At 45.1% G+C, this 20,474-nt stretch overlaps 1 protein-coding gene, 1 long non-coding RNA gene and 1 pseudogene across 2 annotated transcripts; 2 read left to right on the top strand and 1 right to left on the bottom strand.

Annotated features, from left to right (window-relative positions):
• Positions 1-191: 191 nt before the first annotated feature.
• On the bottom strand, positions 192-1,973 carry LOC123081204 (acyl-protein thioesterase 1-like; annotated as a pseudogene).
• Positions 1,974-11,896: 9,923 nt separating this feature from the next.
• Positions 11,897-13,488, top strand: LOC123098302 (uncharacterized). Its single transcript, XR_006447711.1, has 3 exons — positions 11,897-12,392; positions 12,505-12,581; positions 12,675-13,488. It is a non-coding gene; the product is annotated as an uncharacterized lncRNA (long non-coding RNA).
• A 4,251-nt stretch (positions 13,489-17,739) lies between these two features.
• Positions 17,740-19,736, top strand: LOC123098294 (BTB/POZ and MATH domain-containing protein 2). Its single transcript, XM_044520258.1, has one exon. It carries the CDS (start codon positions 17,804-17,806, stop codon positions 19,307-19,309), a length of 1,506 nt encoding a protein of 501 aa, XP_044376193.1. The 5' UTR covers positions 17,740-17,803; the 3' UTR covers positions 19,310-19,736.
• Positions 19,737-20,474: the final 738 nt, after the last annotated feature.

The raw sequence follows: 20,474 nt of genomic DNA, 5'->3' as shown, positions 1-20,474 counted from the left end.
TAGAAGTAGAACATAAGCATATATTAAAAGCTACCGTCATAAATTACTGGTGTGGTCAATCAAAACAAACAATATAACTGGGGTACAACTCTTACTAGTACAATATAAGTGTAACATGAAATTCAGTAGTGATGACTTATATATCAACACGTGCCGGTCGTGGTCTCTTCATATGATTAACCTATATATATCAACCTTCTCCTCCTCTATAGTGTCAATACTTTTCTCTCATGTCATGTGTCAGCCACCAAGGCACAAGCTTCTCCACTTAGCCGCAAGAGCGATCAAGCCCGAGCCTTGCCCTGAGCCACTTGGAGACATCGTCCATTTCCTCAGGGATGGTGTGATGGCCCAGTCTGCACAAATGACATGATATCAGTACTACTAAATTTCAGAAGAAAAATACGAAGTGGGAAAATTGTGCATGTCCATCTGTAGTACCCGTTGTAGGCTTTCAAATTCAGGTAAGAAAAGCCCGAGTTCCGCGGAAACTCGGCCGACCTCTCACCGTTCCTGTACGTGACTACCTCGTCCCCTGCAGGAACACAAAGAAGGAAATGAACCATTTTTAGTAGTACAGTAGTAAATTCCACAATTCAGAAGAGATTAATTCAGCACATGGACTGCAAAACAATAGCAATGCTAACCTCTTCCATGGCCAAGCATTATCGGCAAGGCAGCAGCCCTCCTGAAAGCAGTCTGTGAGCTCTCAATCTTGGTCCTCAGGGTCCTAAACAATATTCGAATATGAGCTTAACAGATACTGCCAATATACTGTATCAATAACATGACTGTTTTTTCGTCAAAAATATCAGTGTCAGACCTGGAGCAGGGAAGCCAGCCGCTCAACCCAATGATAGCGCTGAGGGTAATAGGGTACGCAACACCGTTTGAGAACCTTCCATGAGCATAACATGCGGTAGAGTAGAGCGCAGTGGCCGCTCCCATGCTGAAACCGCCTATCCGAAGCCTCACTGGAGATCATGCGCTATTAGCATTAGTACATAATTTTTATTCGCTAAATGAATGTGGTACATGTAGAAAAAATCAGATTACCATCGGACGGCTCGGACGATAGCAGGTTTGCTATGTGTGTGGCGGATGCGTCCGACGTCGTCGGGGCCGTCAACCGAAGCCTCCTCCACATCGAACCCTGTTTCATTTCAGTATGCAATGCAATGCAAAAATGATCATTTGTGTCCTAGAAACAGCCTATAAAAACTGGGGGAAAAAGCAAAGCTGCAGCCAAGCCAAGCCATATCCCATATGTAATTAATTAGGCTGAGAGGCTTACATGCAGTACATGGGAATCCACCGAAGGCCGCTACGGGCCGCGTTGGCGCAGTAGGGAAAATCCATTTGACCTGCACGGAGATGCACGAGGCTGTTAAACTTAAAACTGAAGAGGATAACTGAGCTTGAGGGTTCAGATATCTTCATTAATTAATTAATCCGAAGTCTCTATCTCTATCTCTACCTACTAATAAACCAGCTATTGCTTCTGGACGCATGTCGTCGAAGTTTTTGCAGGAAAGTCCCTCCATTTTTTAGAATTCAACCCGCACTCCTCCTAATATGTAAAAACGAACCGATACGGCGAGCGAAAAAACAACGCACGACCCGCCTCGACCTACAGCGCGCCGCCACCCCCTTCCACTCTGCCGCGCGTCGCCGGTCGCCGGCCGCCTCCACCCCCAGCGTGCCGGCACCCCCTGCCACGCTGCTGCGCACCGCCGGCCCCCGACACCGCCGCAGCAGGACCCCGACACGCCGCCGCAGCCGGCCCTGGCCACGCGCAGCCGCGCGCCGCCACCGCCTCTCCGCCGTTCTCCGCCCCCACCCCTGCGGCTTTCCACCACCGAAGAGGCGGAGACACACGACTTCGGCGCCGCACCATCCCCCAACTCCTCTTCCCCCCTCCTCCTCAGCCTCCACCGCTCTTCAGCCGGCCAACTCCCTACTGAGGGAGCCATGGAACTGCTCGGCCACGCCCTCGAGGTGCTCCCCCATCATCCTGTCGTCGGCTGCTGCTCCGGACCTGCCTCCTCTCAGCTCCCGTCGCTGGAAATTGGCGGCACCACCAGCTCCCCCGTCTCAAAGTCCCCAATTACCAGGTGCTTGCTCCCAGATCCGCACTATATACACAATTTTTGCTTGATTGTGCAGATTTGTAAAAATTTCGATTTGGAGACGAGTTAGAATAACCTTGTGAATTATGGCTAACCTTCCAAGATGCAGGCAAGGAAGGCCTGATTGTTGCTGAAGCCGAGCTCATAAACGTCTCACGTCATGTGGTTATGTGCTATTCTGAATCTTCTTCTCTGAAGTGTGTGGTTTCAGTTTCACACAAAAAATGTGTTGCGCTTGCAGTGCGTACCAATTTACAGTTTACCGATGTGTATACATGTTCATTTGATTTCACTCCAGTTTACCGATGTGCATACGTGTTCATTTGATTGCACTGCAGTTTACCAATTCTTTTTACTGATCCAAGTTCAACATAATGTATGTATTGTGCCCTCCAAACCTGAAAATTCCTACTTTTGGTTAATAAATCATGTTGTTCTCAACACTCAACTATGGCTGATCAGAACATTAGCAACCTTGAAGTAGCAGTTCTGTTATGTTTCAGAATTTACTTAGAATTGAAATTTGAGAAGAGCACGAGTTTTGAGCATGTGGTTAAACTTCTATTTTTGTTTCCCTCAAGCATACCAGGTCAAGCATGGTAGAAAAGTTGGATGTTTAATACTTGAAAGACAGGTCATGGACTATTGATTAAGGTTGTATCCTAAACAATATTTCAAAACATATAAACAGGTGAAACAACATAATATTCCGATTCTACACATTTTTCTAATTAATTTTCATATATACTATGTTAAAATTGGACTTAGAGTTTAAAAGATATGAATGTTTTTTAAAGCATTTGAATCTGTCCCTGAACAGCATTAAAAATTGGTTAACGAGTAAAAAGGAACATCATATTCAGATTCTACCCATTTTTCTAATCAATTTTCATATATTCTCCCTCCGTTCCCAAATATAAGTCTTTTTAGACATTCCAACAAGAGACTACATACGAAGCAAAATGAGTGAATCTACAATCTAAAATATGTCTATATACATTCGTATGTTGTAGTCCATTTGAAATATCTAAAAAGACTTATATTTAGGAACGGAGAGAGTAATATGTTAAAATTGGAACGGTTTAATATAATGGGAGAAACAAAATACCACATGCCGAATTGGGGTTACATTATTGTCTAGACGAATGGTGGTTTTATTAACCGAAACTAGAGGGGGTTTTATGCAAAAAAGTGAAACATTTTTTATTCTCACTTAAAACAAGACAAGACCACGAGTTGATTAACCGAAACTTCATAGGGTTTTCTGCAAAATGTGAACCGTTTTATATTCTCACGACGGGACTACGGTTTAATTTCAAAATAGTGCAGGTGGTTTTCTTATTAATATTAATATTAAAATTATTAATATCATTAATAGTATTATGAGTTATTAATTATTATTATTATATATATTATTATTACAAGTTGGGTATCGATTTTGCTCCCATGTGCCAAAGTGTATTTCCGCCTTTATAATAGTAAATACGTGCATCCCTAATAAAACTGTAATATGTATTTCTCAACAAAAAAAAAGTAATACGTGTGGTAATAAAATTTCATTGATAATAGTATGATGTGTTCCCTAATAACAAAATTAATGCTATCATATTTAATCTGAGATCTTTCTAGAGGTTAGTATATCCTTTTATATGTCTATGTCCCATTTGTAGGAGTAAAATGGTGATTAGTTTGTGGAGAGATGGTTCAGTAACCATTCATGTCATAAAAAGGATATTAGTATTTGGTTAAATAGACATGGTTCGCTATAAATAGAAAAATATGAAGAAAAAAAAAGCAATCGCATTAAGCAACCATGGGCAAACTTCCGCTAATTCTATTTATGCATTATTGAAATGAATTCGTTTTACAGGTTCTCAATACATGTATACGTTAAACAAACATAAAAAGAATTCAAAACTTCTGGTTCCTTGAAGTAGGCTTTCCCCTGCTTTACAAGTTTAATATCAAATGTGAGTCAAATTAACAAAGCTCTTAGAATTAAACATAACTTGCGATGAACCTATCAACATTAGAAATACTGCAGCAATCTACAAAGGGTATTTCACTTCATTTCTGTCACGCCTTCATCAAATCCAGAATGCCCGCACCCTAGTGCATTCATAAAAATTGGAGAAGGGGTAGGAGCGCTTGGGTCTGCGCGCAGTGATTGTGAGCTCGCCGCTTTTACCATACTTGAGGCGGAACGTGGTCACCTGGATCTTCTCGCACTTGTTGCCGACGTTCTTACAACGCCAATTCTTGAATCTCTCGCGCGCGATGAGCTCGACGAGGCAATAGTTGCTATCTCCCATGTACACAAGACTAGCATCCATGTGGCATTTCGTGCCAGGGTCAAACAACCTTTCGGCACATAGTTTCCAGGCTGGTTGCATGAAGCTCCCATCCAGAGACACGACGTCGCACGAGCAGAGGTAGCCATCAGCAGCCATGTAGTGGCGGTCAGGTAACTTTTGGAGCCCAACCCACGCATCTAGCTCGCTGTCGTAGTGGGCTCGACCCCAAAACGGCATATCCCCCTCACCATGGTGCCGCCACTCACGGCTCCCGCTGTCATAGGTGAAGATTTGGCATGCGCCAGTGGAGCTGCCCTTCACGTCTATATCCGTGATCTGGCCGTTGCCCACGGACACGAACAAGGTGTGTCCTCCCTTTGGGTGCACAGCGCATGACTCCTTGCCATAGTAGGTGCGGAAAGGAGGCGATGCTGGGATGCTGCTCCAAGACCAGCGGTGCTGCGACTAAGTTTTTTTACCGGAACCGGTACCTACCGGTGTGACATCCACCGTTGATGTTGTTTTGGAGATTCGACAGGTGCCGGTCATACCTTGGCGCAGCTGCTTCCAGTAGATGCATGCTTGCCTTTAGCAGCCCATCCACCTTTGAAATCGTCCTGCCGATCACGTACAGCCCATTCTCGGTGGCGAACCAGATAAGACCGTGTAGCGCACTGCGCATCTGGGAGACAAGGGACAATGGACAACCCGGCCGTCATCTCGGTGTCGTACACGAGGGTGACACCGTCCTCACGTTTTATACCACCGGCGGCGATGATCTTGCTGCCAGTTGCGGCGAAGTTCCAGGAACGATCAGCTGTCGCTTGTCGGTGGACCAGAGGCGGCAGTGTCAAGTCGCCGCCTTCCGAGCCGTCGGCGAGGTCCAGCTTGTAGATGCTGAAGCCCTGGTTCCAGTCATCCAGCACCAGGTACAGATGGTGCTGCTTGTGGATAGGCGAAGTGCTGCCGTAGCGGTGAGCAGGAACAGGCGCCACGACCTTGGCCTCTGGGAGATCGACGTCGCCGTCCGTCTCGTCCTCGGACGACGAGTAGCTCCGCGAGACGATCTGATCCGCGCGGCGGCCCAGCTGAGCCATGGGACGGCGTTGGGGAAGACGGAGACGGGAGAGGAGGGGGTGAGGCCGAGCGAGGAACGATCGCAACATCGTGACTTGCTCTGCATGCATGCGCCGGCGGAGCTAGCTAGGGTTGGGTTGCGTTTCTCCTTCAGATCGATCGGTTTTACCGGTGGCCGATGTATGTGACGTGTCCCCTAAACAAAAGCGATACTTTGATATTGTCACATAAAAATTAATATTGTGAAGTGATTGTAAAAGCAAAAGTATCTGGTTAAAAAGTCGTGCCTGGCTATAAACCAAAATTTATATATAGAATCAATCGTCTTGGCTGCCCATTGCACTAACTCCATTTCTGCATTTTATCTCTTTTTGAAATGAATATTTTAGTGATTTTTCAGAATGTGTAGGTCGTACAAACATAAAAGTTCAAAACTTCTGGCCTCTGCATCTCGAATCCACACCACCGGAAACTTAAATTACATTCATACAAAACGAAGACAAAACCCCCAAAGAAGTCACAAATAGATATAGGACAAACAAATTCAGAAGCGGGCCATGACAATCCCGGTCCCCAGGCTAGCGCAACAACTCTAAATTCGTAGTGATACACAGCATATACCTCATTTTTGCCACACTCACACATTTTTTCATTGACGGTTGTGTTAGTACGTGCAACTCTTATTTAAATTTCTTCACATATTATTATAGGGAGAATGAAAGGTGCAAGCTGTGGACGAACTGTGCCTAACCAACTCACATTTCAAGATAAAAACAGCTAAGTGCCACGTGCGTTTATACAACAAACATACCATGTTCCGGCTCCTCTACCGTGCAATGGCCACGGCAGGGATGCTACAGTACCCTACCTTCGGCCATCTATCAACCGTCAGATGCAGTATGAATGGCTCAGATCTCTTTGCTAGAACACATAAAACAGTACACATGCGACAGTTCGGGGACAATACATTTTGCTACAGGACACAAACAGTGAACAATGCTACAGTGCGCACTGCCGTGCCTTCTGGGTTTTCACTGCACGAGGCACTATAGCATCCCTGTCGTACCCATTGTACGGTAGAGGAGCCGGTTCCATGTGGAGAGTGCTCATGGACGGGTGCAACAACGAAGGAAAACGTGAGAGGAGGTTGATGGCATGCCATGAATTGATCTTGTGGATCTAATAGGTGCGTGAGAGCACCATCAACAAATCCTTGCCGCTGATTAAGCCTTTTTTTCATTGAAATGAAAATGTGAAATGCCATTCGATGACCACAGCTGACTGCAACGACGAGGAGGAGTCAGAAGCTAGGGTTTAGGGGCTAGTGTTGACGGCCACATCCTAGCCATCATCGGCTCATTTTTTTGGGTCGGTGGCTTGTGACACTTTTAATTGTTACCATTACATAACCGACTTACAAAAGTTTCATTATTTTCCGTACATTCCAATGAATAGATGAGTAAAATAATAAACGGTGTTTGCATTTAATTTGATTTATACTACCTAAGAATTCTACATTTTTTTCTTTGCAGTAATTTGAGGGGCGGGGGGAATAGAAGAACGGGCGAGAGAACCCACAATTTCTCACTGTGCACATGTGCCTGCTTCAACGGAGCAGCAACTGCAGATTGTAAAAGTCAGTCAAGTTTGTAAGCACATTGCAACCACATACAAACTATATATAGGGTGCTAATTAGTTCCAAAAAGAACTATGGGGTGCTTATGGTTCGTTTTATCAAGTATATCCCCTTGCGTGTGGACACTGCACGTTTCAGCCTGGATGAAGCTTAATGCTGAAACCCGAACATAAAGTGTTTTACCTCCCACCTAGAAGACATGAAGCAGGCGCCCATTGGTTGAAATGAAAACAGAGTTTTAATTTCTATTGCTTACACTACAGATGCCATGATATTCTATCTAGCAAGTGTTTCAATCTTTTGCCTCCGGTCGGGTGAAATTGACGCTGCTGCACATACCTTTCCTTTCGCCCATGCATGTATAAAAAGAGTTGCAGTGACAGTTAATTACTTCTTTGCATAAAATTTTCTTTCAACTAAGCTTTCATGCTTTTTAGAGTGCCTTTCGTTACCACATGCTCCCTCTGTCCCTAAATTATTGTCTTAGATTCGTCTAGATACGGATGTATCTAATACTAAAACGTGACTTGATACATCCGTATGTAGGCAAATCTAAGAGAAGAATTTTGGGACGGAGGGAGTATAATTTTACTATTTTCATGTGGATCTTGAGATTATTATATTTGCATTGCTCCTGCCTCATTTGTACATGATTTGCGGAAAGAAGGAAATCGTTATTCTTCAAAGCATCTGTTATTTTGTATGTGACCACTTGTTTATTAATTTCGAGAAAACAGTTTCTCGAAATATTGAAACAGATCATACGAGTTTCACATCTTCTGAGAGACAGAGACACCACAAATTTGTGTAGTCCAACTTATAGTTCGTATAATCAAAGTTAAAGTGTGTCTAGCTATTGCATATGTAATGGTCCAGAAATTTTAACATTTCACAAGCACTGACCAAACAACCTCGTAAACAATATAGCAATCTGCAGGGGATTCAACTTAATTTTAACCATGTGTCCTGATGTATCCAGTTTGCTACCATACACTCCATCGCATCCAGAATGCTTCCACCTGAAAATGCTCATCGTATTTGGAAAAGAGGTACTCCCTCCGTTTCTAAATATAAGTCTTTGTAGGGATTTCACTAGGTGGACCACATACGGAGCAAAATGAATAAATCTACACTTAAAATGCATCTATATACATCCGTATGTGGTTCATACTGGAATCTCTACAAAAACTTATATTTAGGAACGAAGGGAGTAGGAGCGATTAGGCCAATGTGCGTGGTTATGAGCTCACCGCTCTTTCCATACTTGAGGCGGAACGTGGACAAACGGGTCCTGCACTTGCTGCCAGTGCTGGTGCGGCGCCTCCTCTTAAATCTTTCTTGCGGCACGACCTTGACGAGGCAGTAGATATTGTCACCCATGTACACAAGACTAGCCGGAATGCGCCTATCCGTATATAGCCTTGGGGCCGCATGAGGATCGAACAACATTTTTGCGCATACCTTCGAGGCCGGTTGTGTGTGCCTCTCTGTGGAAGAGATGACGTCGCAGGAGCAGATGTAGCCATCTGGGCATCCATGCACCTTGTGGAGCCCAACCCACGCATCAAGCTCCTTGTTGTACAGGACTTGGCCAAAAAAGGGTAGACCCCACTTGCCGCTCTCGATGTCGTAGGAGTAGATCCGGGAGGGGTTGTCCTGCACTAATGGGTCGCGCTCTGGGCGTTCCTTCCGGATTTTCTTTTATTTTTCTGCATGCGTTTTCTGCTTTTTAAACGGTTTGTTTCGACGTTTTGGTTTTTCACCGGTCTTCCCTAGCTTTTCGACAAAAAAAATCACAAAAAAATGTTTTCTTTTTTTTCTTTCGCGAGAGACACGGTTGTGTTTTCGCGAGAGTCACGGCTATGCCTCTCGAAAACGCGAAAAAAAGTGTTTTTTGTTCTTTTTTTCCTTTCGCGAGAGTCACGATTTTGCTTCCGTGAGAGGCACGGTTGTGCTTTCGCAAGAGTCACGGCCGCGCCTCTCGGAAATAAAAAGAAACACGTTTTTTGTTTTTTTTCTTTCGCGAGTGTCACGGTTTTGCTTCCGTGAGAGGCACGGTTGTGCTTTCACGAGAGTCACGCCCATGCCTCCTCAAAAACGAAAAAACGCGTTTTCTCTTCCTCTTTTTTTCGCGAGAGTCACGGCTGTGATTTCGTCAGAGGCATGGGCGTGCCTTTTTTGGAAAGTGAAAAAACCCGTGCTCCCGGTACTGTTTTTTCGTCATTTTTTTCGTGAAAACAAAAGTTCATCAAAACCTATCAACATGGGATCTAGTTTTAAAGATCTCGATGCGACGAATCCAAGGGCGAAAGCGGCTCGAGATTTGGACGCACGATTTAAGAGATAAAACATTTGAATAAATGGACCTATGAAATAAATGGAAAACTCACAGGTTGCAACAAGTGGCGCACATGCAGCGCGCCACTTGTTGCAACCGGGGGAATTGGAGTGATCTTTGCAACGAATACTCCTTAATTAATGATTTCGGTCACATGCACATGGACTCGAAAGCTCCATGATTTCTTAGTGGGCTCAATTGGAGTGCCCCATTTGCAGATGTGGCCCATGAATTCTGTAAAATACCAAAGGATGTCTTGTGTTTAGTGTCATACTGCTCACACAGAGACTTGGGACCAACATATATAGTGATCATACTCTTGTTTTCCAGAATACGAGAACTACATGAAACAGTCTTGATTTACACGTAAATAGCGTGACTTAGGACTTATACAAGTCTTACTATATTTTTCCGCATGCCAGAAAAAAATTCATTAGTTTGCTACCTCCTCTTTTCCACTCGACAAGCTAGCTATAGAATTAACCTCTTTCATCAGCTCTGCGAAATAGAAACAGAATACCTATAGTTTAATAGCTATTAAACCACATTGCATTCAACGATTTTATGTTCTCACCCATTGGAGTGGGTGGCTTCTCAAAACCTTTGTGGTTAGTGCAGCTTGTACATGTTTGATCTTTTGTATCCTTTTCACCGGAGGCACGAGGAAAAGTGAATGTGCAAAAGATGGAGCTGGAGATAACAAACTCAAAGATCTTGATGTAACTTTTTGTTGTGTAATAGATCTTTTTTGCCCGCTTGTGATTCAGTTTCTTTGGTCTGATGTAATTTGTTTATTTTAATGAATATTGTCGGATCATTCTAAAAGATAAATAAAAATGAAGAAATAAACCTTTTAGGTCTCCTCTTAAGAAAAAACTAATTAGAAGAATATTTGGGTTTCTCTCTCCAAAATTATCCCCTCACGCTTTTTTTTGCAAATCTGGCACATGCAGTATAGATTAAATTTTTCGACAAAGGGTGGACTTTATTGACTCAGATGAAGCATCAAGAGGATACAATATGAGCACACACTCGGCCTCTGCATAATTAGGATGCACACAGCCAACCCAACACACGCGAAAACACACCAACAACTAGCAAAGTCATAAGACCAAAAGCTATGTCAAGGTGTGGAAAAAAGAAAAAGAGAAAGAAACCCAAAATGATCAGATCAGCGATCGACAAACTACAACTGAGACCATATCCGCACCAACTATTGACATCACATGGAGGACGAGGATCTTCAACAGCAACGCCTTCAGGAAGGAAGCGACACTCAAGCGCCGCCGTTGCCGGATCCAACCACAAAGGCCGGAATCAAAGTTTTCACCATGAAGAAACAGTCTAAACATATCCGAGCAATGCCTCCAACAAGGTAACGACATAAAAAATATCGCCATTGCCAGGTATGACCACTCGGGTCTGACATAGGTTTTCGCCTCGGAGCTCGAGACCAGGTTCTCGCAGCACCACCATCAAAGCCACACATGTGTTGTCACCATCATATTTCTGCAATCCCAGCAGCTACAATTTGACCGCCGCCACTCCACAAAACATCCCTGTGCGTCAAGTCGTTGTCCATAATTTATAACACACCACAGAAAGTCATCCGCCGGATCAAGAGATAAAACCTCTCGAAGTCTTCTCGATAACCTCGCTGTCGTGGATCCGTAGTAAGTCGCTGCAGAATAGTCTACAACCACCACCATCCAGCCAAACTGATCTATATCACCACGACCAACTGGGGATCGCAGTATACATTAATGGAAGGAGACACTCAAAAGAACAAAGTTTGATGTCATTTCTCTTTGTAAGTCATCCTTTTGTCTAGACTAATGTCAAAAAATGTCACCGTTGACTTTTATGGGCACACTTTGGTTACACATATAGCTATCGACCAGGCATGCCATTTTACGATGAAGCCCATCGTCTGTGGCCTGCCGGAGAAATGAGCATTTGACTTTATCATAAGCTTTCTTAAAATAAGTTTTCATAATGACCCTACTCAGTCCTTTTGCCATCCACCGAGGTAGCCGAAAAAGGGCCCCAATCTTCGGAACCAATGACTTGTGGCTGTATATATATTGTTTTTGTTGGAACAAGCTAGCCGGTGATGGTTTTTGCTTTAAACATAGCAAAGCTGAAGTAGTCAATTGGGTATGGTTTTTGTTTGGAAAAAACTAGGTCGGATGGAGTTTGTTTTCTAAACATATAGCAAAGGCTGAAGGAGACCGACAATTAAGCTAAGATAAGGAGGCTAGCAAGCTTCTCTATCTATATTAGGTATAGGGAGAACAAGTCCATGGATCCATGGCCACAACTTAATTAGCTAGCTCCTCCTAGCTCCTCCTCAATCGCCTGCCTATAAAATTGGACGTCCACAAGAAAGTAAGCAGGCAGGCATACATGCATGGGCTGCCATCTAGTCTAGGTGTACATATAAGAAGGGGTACACCAGCTAGATAATTCGCTCGCTCGATGGAACCGTCAACCCACCCACCTGAAAAAATCAACCGTGCATCCATCTCATCCCTCCTCACCATGGCCATATCGCTGCCTTAAACCTACACCTTGGCTCTACTTGCCGTCCCCGTCGCCCCGGATGTCCAACCAGAACCAGAACCCGGCCTGAGCGTGGAGGCCACCAACGCTACGTGTGCGACCGCTTCAGTCCAATTTCGGTGCAGCCATCTGTTACTAGCCAAGCTGGATGTCAGGACGCCGGAGGTGAAGGACGTCATCGGAATGTCGGTCCAGGTGGGCGCCAAGGCGGCAACGGAGGCGGCCGCCAGCAAGAAACCCTCCGAGTGCATCGCCGACTGCCTCCAGGACCTTGCCTCCATGTGGAGCAAAACAAGGAGCTTCCTACTCATTGCATATCACCGAGCCATTATTGATGCAACAGCGATAAGAATCAGTAAGCGGAAATACGAAAAACAAGGGAACAAATCATGCTCTCCTCTTCAGTCAGGTGATGCCGGTTTTTTGTCGAGCTGCTGTTGCTTCCTGAAATACGCCCTCCTCTTCAGGAGGCCATCAGTGACACGTAGAGCTTCGAAGGCATCACCGAATTTTCGCCATGCGTGGTACGTTCCTCATCTGACAGGTAAGTGCAGCCGTTTCCACACTTCTTCTTTCCAGATACTTCGAATTGCTCAAAGAAGCCCGCATCGTTGACAGTTTCGAGTTTCGCTCGCAGCATCTGGATAGTCGGCGAAGCACGCGGAGGGTTTCTTGGCATCCTTGTCGAATGCGGCCGCCTCCGCCACCTTCTTGGCGGCCACCTGGACCGACATTCCGATCACGTCCTTCACCTCCGGCGTCCTGACATCCAGGTTGGTTAGTAGCATATGGCTGCACTAAAATTTGGCCGAAGCGGTCGCGCACGTAGTGTTGATGGCGTCCACGGGGTTCTGGTTCTGGTTTGGACACCAGGGGTGACGGCGATGGAAGAATAGCCAAGGTGTAGGTTTAAGGCAGCAGCAACATGGCCATGGTGGTGATGGATGAAGTGGATGGACGGTTGATTTGGTAAGGTGTGTGGGTGTACCCACAAAAATTCTGGTAATGCCTTTGAAGCTCTATGTGTCACTGATGACCTCTTGAAGAGGAGGGCGTTTTTCAGGAAGCAATAGCAGCTCGGCAAGAAAACGGCATCACCTCACTGAAGATTTGTTCTGTCGTTTTTATATTTCTGCTTACTGATTCTTATTGCTATTGCTTAAATAATGGCTCAGTGGCATGCAATGGGAGCGAGTAGGAAGCTCCTTGTTTCGCTCCAAGCCAAAGGTTTCCAGCAATGGCGGAGCTAAATGTGTTAAAGGGCAATATTTTTAGGTGCTAGGATTAAGGAAAAGTGTAGCCACCTCCATGTCTTTTTATATTACAATTTTTGTATCATGCAATCCATTTGCTCGAGACGAAGATAAATTGGTCGGCTATTATATATACTTTATAATTTTGTTTTTAGCTTGTTCATAACTATTCCTTCTATTCACTTACGCCTACAATCATGAACTCCAGAAATCTCTCTCGTCTTTAGAGCTATGTGTGGCACACTGCATGGCAGAGCTACGTGTGGCACACTCCAGAAATCTCACTATTTTTGTAACAAAAATTCAGTTTTACCTGAACATGGACCTATGTTATATCTGCAGCAGTCTGTTACTGAACAACCAAGAGATGTCAGGACGCCGGTGGTGAACGATGTCATCAGGCTCTCCATGCAAATTGCGATGAAGATGACCGTGGAGGCGGCCAAATAAATGCCATGTTACTAGCAAACTGTTACATAACAACATTTCATTAATGTTGTAAGATCAAGTTAATCGACCAAGGGGATGAATGGGAGATTATGACAATTCTTCAAAAAAAATTAATTCTTCAAAGAAAAAGAGAGTGAACAGGAACAATACGAAACAATATGAAGAAATATTTGAGCTAGTAGTGAAGAATAACTTAAGCTATGCGTCTAGAAACTTAAGAAAACAAGTAATCAGAACTGAAATAACAATAGCAGAACTGAGGCTAGCATGATGACTAAGTAACAGAAGAGATAGATGATTCTAACGAAAAGACAAACACACTTTAGTAAAGTGAAACTGAATCTATACTTTACTAATAAAGGAAGATGATATTCTTGTTCCATTATACATTTTTGCATAAAAGACCCTCACCTTAATCACTATCATCCCACGGTCTATGAGAGAGATCCGGCCATGGTCCTTGATAGATTCAGTTTATGCACTAGTGCCCTGATCGTGACACTACCCTCCAGCGCTCATGCACCAGCGAGAATTGCCCAGCTCTTCGAAGAAGGGAGCGGGAACACTAGAGGCGCCCGGCTCTTACAGGGCTGAATCGATATGGTTTATCTGCATTTCGTTTCTATCAGATTTTTTGCAACAATTTTAAAATATTAATGCTCGCATTGGTGGAGCGAATCCCTCAATCCTCACAAATCCATTGAAGTTCTTGGTTAGCTATAGAGTTTATTGGGAAGAGTGCAGTTCATCCACCAACTAAGGAGAAAGATGTTTGATCAGTTGATAACTTGATATACAAATTGGTGTCGGATAAGCTCGGGTGTCTCAAGAATGCGAGTGACTTTCTACTCAAAAGTAGTGTATGTACCTATGATATAGAACTTCTCTGAAGACCAGTGGATGAAAAAATGGGGATATCCTCTTTGACCATACAAATGGAACTTTTCTTTCATAATAAGATAAATGTAGGCTTAGAATTGTGGACAACTGAGTTCTGTTGTAAGTAATCTTAATAAAATTGCATGCTAATCATTATGCTTCATGTGAAACTTGTAACTCATGTAATAATCTTGGATTACCATTTAACCTTAACTATTAAAGGATAATCTACATTCCAAATTATTTCCGTTTGCTTCTTGTCATATTGGTTAATTGTCATGGGCAGCTGAAATGGCTCACATAGGTGTTTATTGGATATTGCCAAATATGTGATCAATCTTGACCCATAAAGTTAGTACAATGTCGAAGTATTGGCTATAGGATAAAATGCTCCTATTGAGCATTGCTTCATTCCCTTCTTCGTGTACAATAGTTCAGCTAATCATTCTGGTTCCAAGAAGTCTTGGACTCATGGAGCAATCGACTATCACAAGGAAGAACGATAATTGTTTGGGGTGCATGTACTGAATTTGAATCAACATTAGGTTCTCGTGTCATGAAAGATCACCTTTTTACAACCTGTATTGTCTAGATTTTTTTTATCTTTTCTGTTTTGTAGATTAATGTTGTTCTGCCACGACCTCCACCTCAAAAATACGTCGGACTCAACACATGCCATATTTACACAATGAAGCTCACTTTTACGAACCACCCAAAATAGAGAATGAAACCCAGCGCTTTACTCGTGCACCGCGACCAAAAATTCCCGCGGTCACAGTGTAAGCAATGCAGTGAAGCGCACTTACACTTCTAGTTTTGTTAATTGCAATTAACAATTTATCAAAAATCGAAACAGATCATACAAGTTTGACAGCTTTTGAGACACCACAAATTTGTGTAGTCCAACTTTAAGTGTATAGCTAGAACATATGTAATGATTTGGAAATTTAAGCATTTAACAAGCACCAGCCAAACAACCTCGTAAAATGCCCACACCTGAAAATCCTCATTATATTTGGAAAAGAGGAAGGAGCGGTTAGGCTTGTGGGCAATGGTTCTGAGCTCGCCGTTCTTGCCGTACTTGAGTCGGAATGTGGACAAACGGATCATCACTTGCTGCCACTGCTAGTGCAGTGCCTCCCGTTGAATCTTTCTTGCGGCAAGACCTCGACGAGACAGTAGCTACTGTCACCCATGTACACAAGACTACCGGGATGTGCCTATCCATATATAGCCTCATGGCTGCATCAGGGTCGAACATCATCTCCTTGCATAGCTTCCAGGCCGGCTTTGTGTGGCTCTCAGTGGGAGAGATGACGTCGCAGGACCAGATGTAGCCATCTGGGTATTCATGTGCCCTGTGTAGCCCAACCCACGCGTCGAGCTCCTTGTCGAAGTGGACTTGGCCAAAAAAGGGTAGACCCCACTTGCCATGGCCCCTCCACTTGCCGCTCTCGATGTCATAGGAGTAGGTGCGGGAGGGGCTGCCCTGGCCCAAGGGGTCCGAGTCACCATCCCCCTCGCCCCAGGGGTCTGAGTCTCGACCCCCCTCAATCGATACAAACAGTGTGTGCCCTCTTTCCGCCGGGTGCACTGCGATCGACTGCATTTGAAACACGTCGAGAGGGAGTGTCCATGGTATGCTGCTCCAAGACCAGTGGTCGATGTTCCCCCACCGGTGCGCCGCCGTGTCCGTCGGTGGAGGCGCATCTTCGAGGCGATTCATGCATCCTTTGTAGTAGCTCTCATTACCGTCCAAGTTGCCCGTGGAGGTGTACAGCTTGTTCCCGGCTGCCGCCGTATGGAGCCAATGTGCACGCAGCGTCTTTGGAATATCAGGGAGGATAGAAAGCCCCGACGTCTCGGTGTCATACACGAGGGTGACACAATCTTTTTCCGAGTAGTACCTTAGTTTTCCCGTGGCGATGATGTTGCTGCCAAGGGCAGCGAAGCTCCAGTAATTAGTTTGTTCGCTCGATTGGCCGTGGACCGGAGGCCGCATGGCCAAGTCGCCGCCGTCCAGCTTGTGGATGCTGAAGCCCTTCTTCCGGTCGCCGAGAACCAGGTACAGATGCTGCCGCCTGTGGTTGGGTGATGTGCGGCCATGGCGGTTAGCAGAGGCAGGTGGTAATGGTTTGGCCGCCGCGCAATCGGCTTCGGTGGCCGTCGTCTCGTACTCCGACGACATGTAGCTCCGGGATGGGGACGGGATCGCATCCGCGCTGCGGCCGAGACGGCGGCGCTCGTGGCGACGGGAGAGGAGAGTGCGAGGGTGGCGGAGAGCAAGGAAAGATCGCAGCATCGTGGCCGGTGCTAACGCGGGGGACGTTGCTAGGAGCTGCTAGGGTTTGTTGCAAACTTGCAATGCGTTCTGTTCTCCGGTGCGAAACTGCGAATATTGCGTTACGGATCAAGGACCACTCTGTTGCTTTTGGGCCTTTGAGTGGAAGCCGACGTGTGTATGGGTTAAAAAAATATAACGGTTAGGTGTGAGAGGCCTACCTGGACCTCCTATTTGGCGCGTGGTGAGACGCCAGCCCAGCAAAAATGTCGTGAATTTAAAACAATGTCCAGTAATTTTAGAAACTGTTCACAAATTCAAAAAAATGATCACGAATTCGAAGCATATTCATGAGTTTGAAAATATATTGATTAATTAAAAAATTATGGATTAAAAAATTATTCATGAATTTCAAATAAAATAAAATTCTCGAATTCAAAAAATGGTCATGAGTTTGAAAAATATTAAAAAAAATTAAATGCAAATTTTAAAATTATGTTCATGAATTCAAAAATTGTTCACAAATTGCAAAAAATGTCCGCAGGTTTGAGAAACGTTCTGCATGGCAACTCGGGCGTTCGCTGTCAATTTTGCTCGCCCAGCGAACGTTCACAGGATATTCGCGTCCTTTATCTTTCGCACGTGGTAGAATCAGGAATGCCCAGCCAATTACGATCGTATAATTATGGCTGACCTTATGGGAACAAATTAATTCTGTAATTTTTTTCCATGTTTATCGTGATTTAGTTGTAACCTATACCATACGTACGTGTATATCTTGCCTAACAGCTAACAGACACTCCTGATTCCAATGCGTGATTTTTAATTGGAGTGGCATCCATGGAAGGGTAGGTCTTCATCTTCTAGCTCGGCATCGGGGTCTCCTCTGTATCTTGTGGCGCTATGTCACGTCCAGCGTCTCCTTCTTCGGTGGATGGTGACGCCAATGTCGCCGCCGCCACCGGCACGCCAATGCCATGGCAGACTGCGTCGTGCATTGTGGCGTGGTACGACAAGCCCTCGATCGTCTCTTTCGTCGTCGAGCCCTGGCTCAACACCCGTTTACACACCGCCAAGTTCGACGCCGGGGGCTACAACTGGTGCGTGAAGATCTACCCCGACGGCCGCAAGGGTTCGGCCAACGCCGGCTGGGTCTCCGTGTTTCTGCAGCTTCTCGGTGGCACCAACATCGACGGCGAGATGGTCATGGCGCAGTTCAGCGTCAGCTTGCTCGACCAGGACGGGGAGCCGGTGCCGTCGTACAGCAGAAACCGCTCCAAGATCAAACCCTACGCTTCCAAAGACCAGTACGGCCTTCCCCGGTTGATCGCCGGACATGAATTGAAGAGATACCTAAGAGATGATCGTTTCAGGCTTAAGTACGATGTTGTCGTCCACAGGATCTGTGCAAAGCCCGCCGACGCCCCCCGGCCTGTCGTCGTCCCGCCGTCCGACCTGCAGCGGCAGCTCCTCGCCCTCCTGAGGAGCGAACGGGGAGGGGACGTGACGTTCGATGTCAGCAGCGAGCTCTTCACGGCGCATAGGTACATGCTCGCCGCTTGTTCCTCGGTCTTCATGGCAGAGCTCTTCGGCCCAATGTCGGAGAAAGCTGCGGGCAAGGTGCAGGTCGACGACATGGAGCCGAGAGTCTTCGAGGCCATGCTCGAGTTCATCTACACAGATTCACTGCCCAAAATTGACGGCGGCGAGAAGGTGGAGATGGCCCAGCACCTGCTCGTGGCGGCAGATAGGTATAATCTCGAAAGGCTAAAGTTGATCTGGGAGGACATGTTGTGCGGCAACATTGACAAGAGCACGGTGGCGACCACCCTGACACTAGCCGAGCAGCATGGCTGTTGTGGCCTCAAGGAGGCGTGCTTCAACTTCCTCAGTCGGATTCCGGGCAACCTTGAGGCCGTCATGGCGAGCGATGACTTTCAGCACCTTAAGACAAGCTGCCCTTCCCTCGTGCAGATCATCATCGACCAGGCCACCGCCGTATCCGGATCACACGTTCTCAAGATAGACGGCTACTCCCAAACCAAAGGGCTCGGTAATGGCAGATGCGTCACGTCCATGGTGTTCGTCATCGGAGGCCGTCACTGGAGTATGCAATACTACCCCGACGGCCAAACCTCAGAGGACGCCGGCTGGATATCCATCGTCATCATGTGTAATTACACCTGTGATGATGATGAAGGCGCTGTCAAAGCGCGGTACGAGATCAATTTGCTCGGCCAGGACAGAAACCCGGTGCCAGTGTGCAGTAGGGCTAGCAGTTCACCACGCGAATTCTCCCATGGGCGAGGACATGGTGGGAAGCTCATCGAGAGGAGCGTCTTGGAGGGATCCGGCTACCTGAAAGACGATGCTTTCAGTGTAAGGTGTGATATCACCATCTTAGAGTAAGCAGGGTCTCCAACAGATACTGGAGAATAGAAGCAATCTGAACATTACAATCTCCGTTGATCTTGCTGAGCAGATGAATAAATCGTTGATTCGCTATGCAAACCAATTAACCGGGTTTTTGCTAGTGTGTATTACATAACAGGTACACGGTAATACTTCTGCTAACAAAAGTGTAAAATGTGTCATGTTCCCTAAAACAAAAGTGATGCTTTGATATTGTCAAATAAAAAATCATATTGTGAAGTGTTTGTAAAAAAATACAAGTATCTGATTAAGTAGCCGTACTTGTCATTAAACTTGAATATATGTCTCTCGCAAAAAAAAATTGAAATATATGTGCAAACAATAATGTCTTCCATGTCACTGCGCTGATTCCATTTCTTCATTTTGTCTTTTTGGAAATGATATTTTCAGTGATTTTCCACAATATACATTGGCCGGCCTCTGCATCTAGTATTCACACCACCAGAAGCTTATTACAGCCATACAAACCGGGAATAAACCCCAAAAGAAGTCGATAATAACACACAAATTCAAGAAGGCAGGTCATTCAGTTCGGTGCGTAGGCTAGCGTCACAACTCTAAATTCGTGGTAGTGGTGCACAACACACCTCATTTCTGTCACAAGCTTGTCAAATGTGGCTGACAGTATGTGGTCTTGTTTAATATTTCTTCACATATTATTAAAGGGAGAATGAAGTTGAGTGGATGACCCATGTCTCACAAACTCACATTTCAAGACAAATCTAGCTTACTGTAACATGCAGTTGCTACGAACAACAAACATACCATGTGGAGAGGGCTCTTTTTTTTTACGGATGTTAGGAGTATAATTATGTTAAATGTAAAGATAAGAAGATAGAGATAGTATAGGTTTAAACCATGTGTGATTTGTCTGAATTCAATAGAAATTTGATCTGAAGTTTCATGATCAATATCATTAGCTTCCTCACTAATTGGTGTAGGAATCACTGGAACTGATTTCAGTGATGAACTATTTTCCAATTCGGGAGAAGGTACAGTTACCTTATCAAGTTCTGCTTTCCTCCCACTCACTTCTTTCGAGAGAAACTCCTTCTCTAAAAAGGATCCATTCTTAGCAATGAATAACTTGCCTTCGGATCTGTGATAGAAGGTGTACCCAATAGTTAACTTTGGGTATTCT

The sequence above is a fragment of the Triticum aestivum genome, chromosome 1B (genome assembly GCF_018294505.1).
Source record: "Triticum aestivum cultivar Chinese Spring chromosome 1B, IWGSC CS RefSeq v2.1, whole genome shotgun sequence".
NCBI classification, from domain to species: domain Eukaryota; kingdom Viridiplantae; phylum Streptophyta; class Magnoliopsida; order Poales; family Poaceae; genus Triticum; species Triticum aestivum.
The sequence above is the reverse complement of the archived record's forward strand: the minus strand, read 5'-3'. Positions and strand labels throughout refer to the sequence as shown.